Below are 11560 nucleotides of genomic sequence, written 5' to 3' on the forward strand. Positions count from 1 at the left end.
TGTGGAGCAACATTTTCACTTGAAAGAAGCCAATTTTTATCAGGCAATTCATCACGAAACAGTTTGTGTAAGAGAGGTTTGAACAATTGCCGAGCAATCAATTCAGACCTCTACTGCCAACAGTTGATGTAGACTAGCTTGGTTGGGATATGTTGAAGCAGCGTGGACCTGTGAATTCTGATGAACAGCGCATTTAAGATCTCGAAAGGCATAAAACTATTGGATTAGTAATTGTGCTCTAAGTTTCACTTACATCTGTTAAAAGCTACGATTTCAAACGGATTGCTATTTTTTATTGTTTCAACTGCAATTTAGTTTCAGTGAAAGCGCTACAGCCCGGAATAAATGTTTGATTGCAAAATGTGGACAACATTTGAAAGAAAAAAAAAGGTTTATGCAGTTCATTTAAAAAGGGATCCTTAATTGCGACCGTTTTGCGGTAACACGCCAGGAATATTAATGTATAAAAAAGACAACAAGCCCTTTTGTCGTCCGTTTTGCTTCCGGAGGCAACTGCGTATTTTATTGCGTTCTTGAAAACCACAGGAGGCGTGTGAGTGGTAAAACAGCTCGATTGATTGATTTTTAGACGCAAAACGTACATTTCGTATGATATCGAGTGTAGTGTGATCGTGGAATATTTTGTATGTAAATTTAAACTTCAAACAGTATCAAAACTAAATTCTGATAACCGATTCTGACATACCTGAAGGATAAAGGACCTTCTGCACAATTTTTGTCAAACTTCGTAACTTTCATAGCATGATGTATTATTAGAGTTTCCTTTCCCTCGCAAGACTTCTCCGCAGTGCTTCGTTGTTGATAGCTCCTGAAGCCTCTGCAACGTGCATGACACCCTTGCTGATTCATTTCAACCTTACATTGGGAATGGGAGTCTGGAAAATGTAAGGCTAAAAAAATGAAAATTTAAACATAATTCTCACAGTGATGAAGTGACACATACCATCTCATCTCAGGTGCGTTCTATCTCGCTGAAGACGTTAAGATAATGGAGGATCAAATCGCACAGCAGCCGGTTCATGGCCGGATCGTAGACACAGAACGGACCCAGCTGCGTTCCGTCCAGTACCATTCGATGCATGATGGCCGCTAGGAACGTTCTGAACGGCAATGCTGGATTGATGTTCGTACGGTATGGTGTGAGGGCCAGCGAGTTGGCTGCTATGTCGCAAAGCTGGTTCAGCTGCAGCGTCATCTCAAGGTACTCCTTCATCGCCTGCAAGTTCTGGAACGACAAGATCGCTTTGGCGATTGTACGCCAAACCGTAATGGCGTACACGCCAGACATGTTCCACAAGTTCCGGATAATGGTGCACTCGTAGCGGTGGTACTGTAGCCGTGCCTTGGACAAGCAATCCTCCGAACAGTACATGACCATGGTGCATCCTTCGCACGGAATCAGGGTGTGCAGCCGTACTGTGTGGCAAAAATCGCACATTGTGTAGCGATGCGCGTCTAGCATCGTTCTTGTTTCACCTTCGATTTTCTGGCGCAGTTTGCATTTATTTGCGCTAGCAGTGGGTATGTCCGACGAGCCGATCTTACGATCCTTCGCCTGATGGCGGTTACGATTGGTGCTCCTGTTACCGCTGACTTTGTTCTGTTGTCTCATCGCCTGGCAAGCTGCCTTTGCCTTTGCTTCCCGGACAGCTAGTATTCCCAAGAATCGCGGCGGAAAGCTGGACTCACGTGCCAGCTGTGTGTTTACCAAACATTCCCCGTACATGCCCTGCTCCAGGCAGATGATGGACCGGTTGGCGTACGCTATTGCCCGATCCACCGAGTCTTTCGGCGCAAATGCAATCGCTTCGTTGTAGTATACTAGCGCATCATTGTATTTCATCACCCGGGGGTGGTACATTTCGTTCCCTTTGATGCGCGATAGCCTTGCTTTGTTATCGTCCTTCAAATCAGCGCCAAATTTGAAACGCGCCAGGTAGGAATACTGGCAAAGCTGATTAAATATTTCACCAAAAAGAGCCGGCTTATTTTGATGGGCGATCGGGTGGTCGCGCAGAAGCTGAAGCAGGCGAGCCTTCCACGGTGCCGGTAGTTCTTGGTAGAGATCACGAGCACTGTATCGCTTGCCCGGATTGAGATCCATGACGAACGAAGAAAATTGGCTGTCCACTCGAAGGATTCTCGTTTCGTAATTATATGCAGCCGAATCGTGCTAAAACTTTGAACAATTGCACAAACTGCGCAACTAGCTCATTTGAACGCCAGGCACTAGGCAAAATGGACCTTTTGTTTGAAAATTTCTATGCACGCAGTTCCGAGTATCTGCAGACGTTTGATTTGCTTGAAGCGTCAACGACTGTCAGACGTTTAATTTAAATGAACGGTTTAACGGCATCACAATAACGGGATAGGTGAGAAAAAATACGTGGATGAAAATTACGAGTAGCAAAAAAGATTGAATTAATAATTTTACAAACTGCATTCAAATACTCAAACAAAATTAAATATGATTTGAGAACTTTTTTTCAAACGTTTTGTTTGCATGACGTTTGCATCGTATTCAGACGTTTGCTGTTGACACTATTTGACAGGTCAGATAATGCCCAAACATTTAACTGCTTAAAAACACTGTTTAATTTAATTTTAAATGGCGCGTTCTGTTGAAATTAGTTGAAAATGGTCATGATTTGTTTTTCCAATAGGTAATTCCATTACTTTCAAAGCAAATTTCCAGCAACGCATGATTGTTTTGAATTGCTTTTCCGCTATTTATCCATAAATCTTTTGCTTTTACCGCAAAGCGACTCACCAATATAATTATCTTTTGTTTCATACGGAACTGCCACCCTTCCACGTCCGAAGTCCACATGTGCTGTGCCGTTCCAAATGTTCAATAAGGAGCAAGTAAATTAAACCGTACACATTTCATCGTTCCCCCCAGGGACGTTCCGAACGGTCCGGAACTTGTGCGGTACCCGTAGCCGAAGAAATTCCCACCCAATACTGTCCCGACTGCTGGTGCTGCGATTGGAATCGGAGCAAATCGGATTAAATTCTTGTCGTGTCCGCAGTATCTAAACCGGCTGCCATAAGCAGAAGGGGTTTGATGACGCTGTAACACTATCCATTCCATACGGTTCCTTGGTACATTGGCAGAGGCGGAAAGCCGGCTACACGGTGTTTGGCTTTCGGAGTCGATTAAGCGAGTTTTTGGGGGAAAATAATAGAAATCCTTAAGAGAAAATTATCTTCCCTTTAAGAGCCCGTTTTCCGATCGGGCCGCACCGGGTCGTGGCTGTCTTCGCTGCGGTCACGGGTGGCAAAAAGGATACGGACCGTGTATGGGGGAGAGTGTTTTCTTTTCCTGCCGGTCACCATCACCACCGCTAGCACGTGTTCGGCCCTGCGCTCTCTTAAGGCACACTTCATCGTTGTGTGGGATTACGATTTTGGGTGGGAGTAGGGACTTGAGATGGACGGATTGACTTAGAGGGATACAAGCTGCTGTGTGGAATTAAACCCCGTCCCCTTTTCGCACCGTCAAATGGCACACTTGACCCGGGCCGCAACCTGAAGGGTGTAATCAGTAGTCAAGCACCGAAAATGGGAAACGGAAATCCTTAATGAAAGGGTTTTCACTTCTTCCCACAGCTCAAACGAGCGGGTCTGTGTGGAGGAAGTGCCAGAGCAAGAAAAAGAACGGGAGAGAGATAGAGAAAGAGCGCGAGTGTGGCAAATCCTTTTCTGCAAACCTCTTGCAAGAAACACTGACGGTGGTGGTCGGTGGCGTCTTAAGCCAACCATAAGCTACGACTGGAAAAGCTGCAAAGGTGTTGGATACGAAGCAATCATTTAATTTTCTACCGTAACCACAACAACGGCAACTGGCCCGGGGGCCAACGGGGTTGCTATCTCCGGCCAACGGGGATGGGACACACTGCCAACTAGCATTAGCCAACAGCAGCATCCGCTCTCCGTTTTTGCCAAACAAGGCATGAATAAGTTAGGCATGGGGTTGTTTCGTTTTGTCTTGAAAGCTGCACCACACTGCAACGGCCGCATCATATTCGTTTTCATCATCAAAAGAAATGCATTACTCATCTCGTATGCGATAAGCCATGTTTGCGAATCGTAATAGCTTCAAAGAGTTTGAACGGGTTTTTTGAAGGGTTGGTATACCTTGCACAAACGTTTGCTTTAGGTCTTTGGGGATGAATGCCGCTCGGTAATCCGCAGCTTGTAATGGACAATTTGTGGATTCACATAATCGATGCGTGAGAGCCATTGATTGTGATATGGGTTTGAAGAACAGAAGACGAATAAAATAGAATATAGAATTCAAATCGGGATTTACAGAAACTTAAACTATCTCAAAGACAGCCTCCATGCCAACACCTCTAGAGCAAGTCAGCCAAACGCGAAGAACGCAAAACGGAAAGAAGGATTAAGAGTGCATTTCTTCATCTCAGAACGTTCCCATGCACGGGGACCGGAAGATTGCTACGTACCGATAAACGTGTTGACAAGTGGCAGTGACAAGAGACCGGCTCGATCGATGGTCGATATTGAAGTACGTCCACGGTTGTCGGTCGGGATTATGGGGCGACCACATATAATCCACATTCTCCTTTTGGACGCTGGCGGCCCACACGCAACATCATGCCAGATCGGGCAACTGATGCTGGGCCGTGATTGTTGCTGTGATGCCTGCCTGCCCGATATCGGTCGGCCGGACGCTTATCTCGAGCTTTTGAAGTTTGCAGCACGTTTGCTATGCGTATGCTGCATGCTTGTCTTTCGGAACGGGTTTCCTTTGCCTTGTGCATCCGTCGCTCCGTTCCCTTTCAACCGAAACATGACCGTGTCTCATACGGCACCTTAAAAAAAGCGATGCGTGTAAGTAACCGCCATTCGATCTTGGTGCACTTCGAGAGATGCGCCCACCTCGTGGTGCGATGTGACGGTTCCCTTTTCACCAGAGAACATCGCCCTGCCTACCTACACCGTATCGAAGTGTTACGAAGCAGGACCAACCTTGGAGATGATCGCTTCCGTTTGATACGATACGAGTGCAGCCATGGATGCGAACCAACAACCAACACACAAAAAAGCTAACCGTACGACTCCGGGCCATGTGAGATAACAAGTCGAGTGACATATGCTACAGCTACGAGGAGCAACGGAGCTTGGCGAGGCTTTAAGAGATTGCATCTTGCTCCACCAAACCTCGGTCCCGGAGCACTCGGTACGGCTGGGAGGGGATTTTGTTTGTTGACAAATCGGTCTCGGCTTTCGTATCGCAAGATTGATACGCCTTTTTGTGCTTTTTCTTTTCGGCAGTGCCAAATGCTATACGGATTGTTGACATTGCGCTACGTTTAACTGGATTGGTATCGTACTTTCGTCTCATCTTGCTTTGATAAAGACTTGTTCACAGTTACAACTAACCTTTATCATTGGGATGATTGGAGATTATTCGTCCAGTGCTAGGCCAAGCGCTACTTAATGAAGAGCTCGATAGACATTTGAGACCAAAAAATAGAGAACTCAACAAAAGCGTTGGCGATACTGGCCAAGCTGGAAGATCTTCAGTACAAGCTGATCAAGATGAAGTTCGTCATGAAGGAGGATGGCGAGAGTCGATCGACCAGAAGCTGTTAAACCAGGCGTCCCTTTCGGATGGATTGCTGTGGACATTGGGACAGCTCACTCAAACTTTGGGCCACAATCTTACGGTATTGCAGAGACTGTCAAGCAAGGTGCTTTTCCAACACGCAGCCTATGCTAGTCAAAAGTAGTTGAGGAAGGAGATCTAAATGATCGCTCTGTTCGCGTGTTGGTACTCGATCGTGCAAGGACGCAAGCAAAAAGCCTGGAAAGTATCTGCTTCATCCGAGCGCCACTGAGGAACCGTTCATCGAGGACTACTGTGAGCAGACCCTGTTCGGTGATGGTTGGCTCGTGATCCAGCGGCACACCAACGGTTCACTGAATTTCTATCGCAACTTCTATCGTCTGCTGGAACGTGGGCTGGTGGAGTTGGAAGACTCTAGCGTAAAGTATCCGTTTTGCACAGTACAAGCAGTTCGTGATCGGCAGTGAGGCGTAATAGTATCCGCTGAAGAAGGTGGACGAGTACTCGGGGCCGGCAGGTGACTCACTGTCTTCACATCCGTGCATGAAGTTCACGAACGTCGATCGGGATAATGATCAGAGGCCGGGGGAAAATTGTGCGGTGCTAAGTGAAGGTTCCTGGTGGTACAATAATTGTCACTATTCGAATCTGAACGGACGTCGGCTGAACAGCAACAGCGACCTGAAGTTGATGAGATGAGGTACCACCATGAAAAGAGCTTCGTCGGTATGGCTTACTTGCGAATGATGATACGGGAGGGGTTAGATTTATTGAGCCTATGGTGCGGGAGGATGGATTCAAATACTTTATGTCCTCAGTACCAGACACTGATACAAAAATGGTAAGCCTCTCCCGGACGCGCGGAAATTTTCTTCAAATGTCTGCAAATAATTTCGATCAATTAAAACCGACACCGACCATGCACAAAACTTAGCATAAATCCTCATTATCTGTGTGCCGGTTCTCGTCCCGGATCGTCCCGGATGCGGTACGTTTAATCTCGTTTCGCTGCAATAAATTTCATCACTTCATTCCCTAACAAGCCGCCCGGGGACACCGGCACCGTCCGTCGGGTTCGGGATGTACACCAGTCAGATCAGTTGTAAAATCGGACATTTTTCTCACTTCTCGTCGACGCACTTGTCCAACGCTCGTTTTCCCTTTTGCTCCTGCTGGTCGATGAATCTTCGCGAAACGCGTCCATCCATCTTGGGAGGTAGAGCAGCAGGCCAACCAGGCCGATAAAGTGAAGAAAAATTATGCGAATAAATTGCAGTTGTAGATAAAATTTACGCGCTATACTTTTGCTGGACCCTTGCGAAGGGCTGCTAACTTCGAGACCTTCAGAAGGAAGGCACTTTACACCCGAGCAGTACAGCAGTGCAGAAACAATTCAGCGTGCTCGATGATAAACGAATGAGCGCAGCTCTGGCTGTTAAGCGAGGAAGTTAAAAAGTAGCGACCGGCACTTTCCCTTGCTGCCACCGTGAATCGGGATCGAAGTGTGAACCGGGAACCGACTGCTCAGTCCGGTCCAGGCCAGGCAGTTCCTGCTTTGCAGGACGTGCGGTTCGTGCTGTTCGGGCGGGCGAACATCAAGATGCTAATCTGGGAAGAAAAGTTTTCCCTCAGCTACCGCAGCTCAGGACAGCTACAACTCGAGGCCGAGGCCTCCCCACCCTCCGTCGCATCGATAGGACCTGGGCTAGAAGTTGTTGGAGTACAATTTTAATTTATCTACTTTCATTGCGTTCTTTACTGGGGACGATTTCCCGACGCGAAACGAAGAGAGATAGAGCAAGCGCAACGGTTCGTTTGTTCATTTGGTGCAAATTTATTCGTCTCACTTGGCGAAGCTTTGAGTAATAGTGGTATTACAAGTGATAATAACAGCGTCCGTAACGAGGGTTTGGAACGCTGGGAAAGCCGGACTTTGGGAAGAAAAGGAAAAGAAAAAGGCGTGTTCTGCGTGTTGGGTGGAATGTGTATGGAAGATTTAAACAATGTTGAAATTAAATCTTGTTTGAGGCGAATATTACTCTTCTGGCTGGGGAAGGTTTTTGAGGGAGCTTACCAAGAGACTTTGTTTAATGAAACGATTCGAATGACTCGCACACTGACACTTAGTTATAGATAAAGGTTTTTTTTGTTTATTGCAGAGCTTGCCAGGAGATCCCCATACGGGGCTTGCGAGGTCTTAGGTGGTGATTTAAAAATCCTCATAATATATTAAGAACCTTTGGCAGAGTGTCTTCATATAGGGTTCTTGGGCGATGGCCTGTTGGCATTAGCTGAGATCACTTGGACGAGCTCTCTTGGATGAGGTCTTTTGGAAGCGGCCCCTTAGACGAAGCTCCTTGGGCTCCTGTGTCTAACTCTACCTTCTGCAATGTGCTCCTTTCGAGGTTCGAAAGCATTCCAGGAAAACGCACCATTTTTTCTTCCCGTCTAGTCACTATGTCCCTTCGAACCTCTTAACCGGTAATAGAATTGGTTGTGAAATAGCAGCAGCTGAAACACAACGCAGGTGAGTGCTGCCCTTCTTCATGTTCAATGTTGGACAATCCAAACAAGACGATGGCACCATTCCGGTAAACGTGAAACGATCGTGTGTATCGTCCGTCGTTAATAATAAAACAGTTCGTCTAAATTATGCATGCACAGCTTCTTGGTCCCCTTGGATGGGGAGGGGAGGAATCAACCGGCTGGGTGGGCGTTTTTTTTCTGGCCGTTACCTTCCAACTCCTAATCGTAGCTGCTCGTTTAAGCTTAATTTGTTTGCCTTGGACAAGTCTGGTGGCGTGTGTCTCGCTGCCTTCAATTGAGCATTATTGAGCGCAATTTACGGGGAATTTATTTGCCGGTTACCTGTTCTTGGGTCGGCAGCAACCGTTACGGGAATGAGTTGAAATGTTAAAAAGAACGTAGAACCATGTTTAACGGCATCTGTTCCGTGTTATTGTCAGGTTGAAGGTGTTTTTTTTTATTTCTGCGTGTGTTTAAAATAATTTTTTACGATTATTAGCAAAAATTTACATACAGATTTCTTTCCCGGTTGCTTATAGATGCTAGAGCGTATAAATAGAGCTAACGGTCGTGCGGACGTGATTGGATCCGTAAAATCGTGGTGGCCACTCATTACTTCTTGAGAAGCGATGCACTATGGAGATGCGTTGGTCAAATATAAATTTCAAAAAAAAAAAAATCTAAAATGATCCTCTAAAATAATCTAAAATGTTTTTCACTCAAAGTAACTAATTTCATCGACTTTGTAACATCAAAGCAATTAAAATCGCACCATTTTTGGGATTGATTTTCAATCATTTTTCTTTCAATTATTTAAGTAACCGAAACACGAAGATTTCCATTTGTATGTATTTTTCTGGTATTTATGATGAAAACTTGAATTTGATAACTTCCACTCTGAGGATTCTCATACAGTGCCATCATGCTTCAGAAGTCGTGATGGCTTTACGGATATGTTGCTGAAGGCTCCCAATACCAGGACGAAGTACGTGATATTACATTATTCTTTTATTAAATTTTCCTCGTAGACCTCGTTTTTGTACAGTCAGGCCCAATGACTATTTTAAAGAAAGTCGAAAAAAGCTGTGTATTTGTACAATCAGGAAAAACATACAAAATTTCTTTACGTCTTGCATGAACTTTTGGGCTGTTTAAGGTAAGCAGGAAATCCCTCGTAAATTTCTGAGATTTTGCTGTTTAAAAACCATCAAATGGTGTGCGATGCACAGAGATAAAGAGACAGAGAGAGAGACAGAGAGAGAGAGAGAGAATCAAAGCAAGTAATAATTAGCTTATGAACAAACATTAAAATAACAACCACATAGGAAACATTCATAAATTGGATAAATCTGTATAGAAATTGTTGGGGCGGCCCGGCGGTGAGGGGACAAAGGCGCCGTTCTTCAAACGGCTGGACCGGGGTTCAAATCCCATCCGAACCGTTCCCCCATAGTGAGCATTGACTTTCCAACTACGTGGTATCAATAATCAGTCTAGTAAGACAGAAATGGCAGGCATGACACGAGAGATCGTTAGGCCAAAGAAGAAGAAGAATTAGGACAATGGAGTAAGAAGGCGACAATGGAACCGGTCTTCTAAGGGCAACACCGGGGCTCAAATCCCATCACAGTAGTGATGCTCCACCTTTAGTGGGACCGACTTTTCATCAACGTGACATCAATACTTATTAGACTGCACCAGAAATTTCAGGCATGACCTAAAACGTTGTTAAAATAATAAGAAGAATGCTTGGAGTGGCGGATATTCAGGGTAAAAATTGTACAAAACGTTTCTTGAACACACTATTCAGAATCGCATCTCTTCAATGTTTTTCAAGCAAAACAGTTAAAAGAAAAATAACAACAAAATAATCAAAATTTGTTCTTTTCCACCCCATAGTGCAGTATGAAGCAAGGAGTTTGAAGCAGTAGCAGCAGGACCAGTTCAGTAAACCTGTAGCAAAAATTACCCCCCACCCGCAAAAACCATTCCTCTTTACGCGCGGGAACGAACCCATTTGCTTCTCATCTCGGGAAAATTGTTGTTCCCTTTAAATATCCTTGTGTTTCCCATTTCTTGTTGTAGTAGTTTACCGCGGATAACTGGCAGAGCCGGGAAATCCAGCTTGCTCACCAAATGCCAAGCAAAATGGAACGTCGGTGTGTAGGGCGTGTGCGCTGGGAGAGAGAGAGAGAAAAAAAGCCGGGAAAATTGTACCTTGTGTTCGCCTTGGCCATGAAGTCGATGGTAACCCCGGGAAAAGGTTGTTTGTCGGTGTGCGTTTGCATAAAATATTTACAACTGAAACAAAACGGAACGGAACGCAAATGCTTACGACGATGGTGATGATGCTGACGATAAGGATTATGATGATGATGGTGGTGGTTGCTCATTTTAAACTCCGCCTTCAGGTAAGTAGGTAAGTTTTAAAGATGTTCGCCCGTCACGGGGACGACGAGAGGCTGTCAACAAATGGCCCCCGTAGCAGTAGAACGCTGAACAGCACGGTGCACTTCCTCGCGGTGACCTGTAAAAGGGTGCTAGACAACAGTTGGCAGGCTTTATTAAGATAGATTAATACCAATTTATTGTTAAATCATCCACGCGCATAGTGCGACCGGATCTTTCGAAGGCCGGGAAGGCCAATTTGGTGGACGAGACCGTCCGTCCGAATAAGACACCCCCGGAAGACATATCTCCTCCTGCTGAGTCAGTCCCTTTAAACGATAAAGCCAGCCGAGAGAGAGAGAGTGAGAGCGAATAAATCATCAATTATTTACGATAAATTGAGTTGTTTTGTTTTCCGGCCCAGCTTCAGCATGTCAGCTTCTCGCTTGGCGCTATCTTATCATCTGGCTGCCGTTGCGTATGTGTGGCGGCGTTGAAGGCGTTTGAGCGAAATGCTCCCACACAAGCCGTTAAGTTTTCCCCCGTGCGATGGTGAGGGTGTGGCCAGTGGAAGAGGGGAGGGGGAGGGGGATAATTGAATTTTCTCGTCATTTCATGATTTATGTAGTGAAGCTAAATGTTTCGACTAAATGACTGTCGTCCAGCGTTGGTTGCACTCGGAGGGTCCGTCACCGAGGCCGAGCAGTAGCGTTGATGGTGGTTGTCACAGGCAGTACAGTCACAGTTTATCAATTGCGTATAATGTTTGCGGTTTTCGGTGGCTGAAGGCGTGATGTGAAGGGGTCTAGTGTGAAGGGAACGAACTTAAGGAGGAATTGCGCCGGCATTGATAAACGGTTTTCAATACGTGGTTGGGATTAGGCGTCCCCAAAGCGGGGGGCTTTAAAAACGGTGAACAGGAGTTGGAGTGAAAATGTTAGGCTAGGTTAGTTAGGCTTTAATAGCTGACAAGCTACAGTAATAAGTAGAAAAAGGGAGATACAAGTTTGGAATTCTATTTCTAGAAGT

The 11560-nt window shown here is 45.6% G+C and overlaps 1 protein-coding gene and 1 pseudogene across 2 annotated transcripts; one reads left to right on the forward strand and one right to left on the reverse strand.

Annotated features, from left to right (window-relative positions):
- Positions 1 to 315: 315 nt before the first annotated feature.
- Positions 316 to 2290, reverse strand: LOC118508183. Of its 2 annotated transcripts, none has more exons than XM_036047741.1 (2): positions 965 to 2290; positions 316 to 896 (listed from the first exon to the last, which is right to left on the reverse strand). In XM_036047741.1, the coding sequence occupies exon 1, from the start codon at positions 2123 to 2125 to the stop codon at positions 974 to 976; it is 1152 nt and encodes a 383-aa protein (XP_035903634.1). In that variant the 5' UTR covers positions 2126 to 2290; the 3' UTR covers positions 316 to 896; positions 965 to 973. The 2 variants fall into 2 exon arrangements, with proteins under 2 accessions (XP_035903634.1, XP_035903633.1); XM_036047740.1 differs by having other exon boundaries at positions 316 to 911; positions 965 to 2277.
- A 2769-nt stretch (positions 2291 to 5059) lies between these two features.
- Positions 5060 to 6316, forward strand: LOC118506197 (annotated as a pseudogene).
- Positions 6317 to 11560: the final 5244 nt, after the last annotated feature.

The sequence above is a fragment of the Anopheles stephensi genome, chromosome 2 (genome assembly GCF_013141755.1).
Source record: "Anopheles stephensi strain Indian chromosome 2, UCI_ANSTEP_V1.0, whole genome shotgun sequence".
NCBI classification, from domain to species: Eukaryota; Metazoa; Arthropoda; class Insecta; order Diptera; family Culicidae; genus Anopheles; species Anopheles stephensi.

What these genes read in the sequence shown, in the direction of transcription:
- LOC118508183 (XM_036047741.1), bottom strand. Translation starts at nt 2,125, where the DNA reads ATGGATCTCAATCCGGGCAAGCGATACAGTGCTCGTGATCTCTACCAA.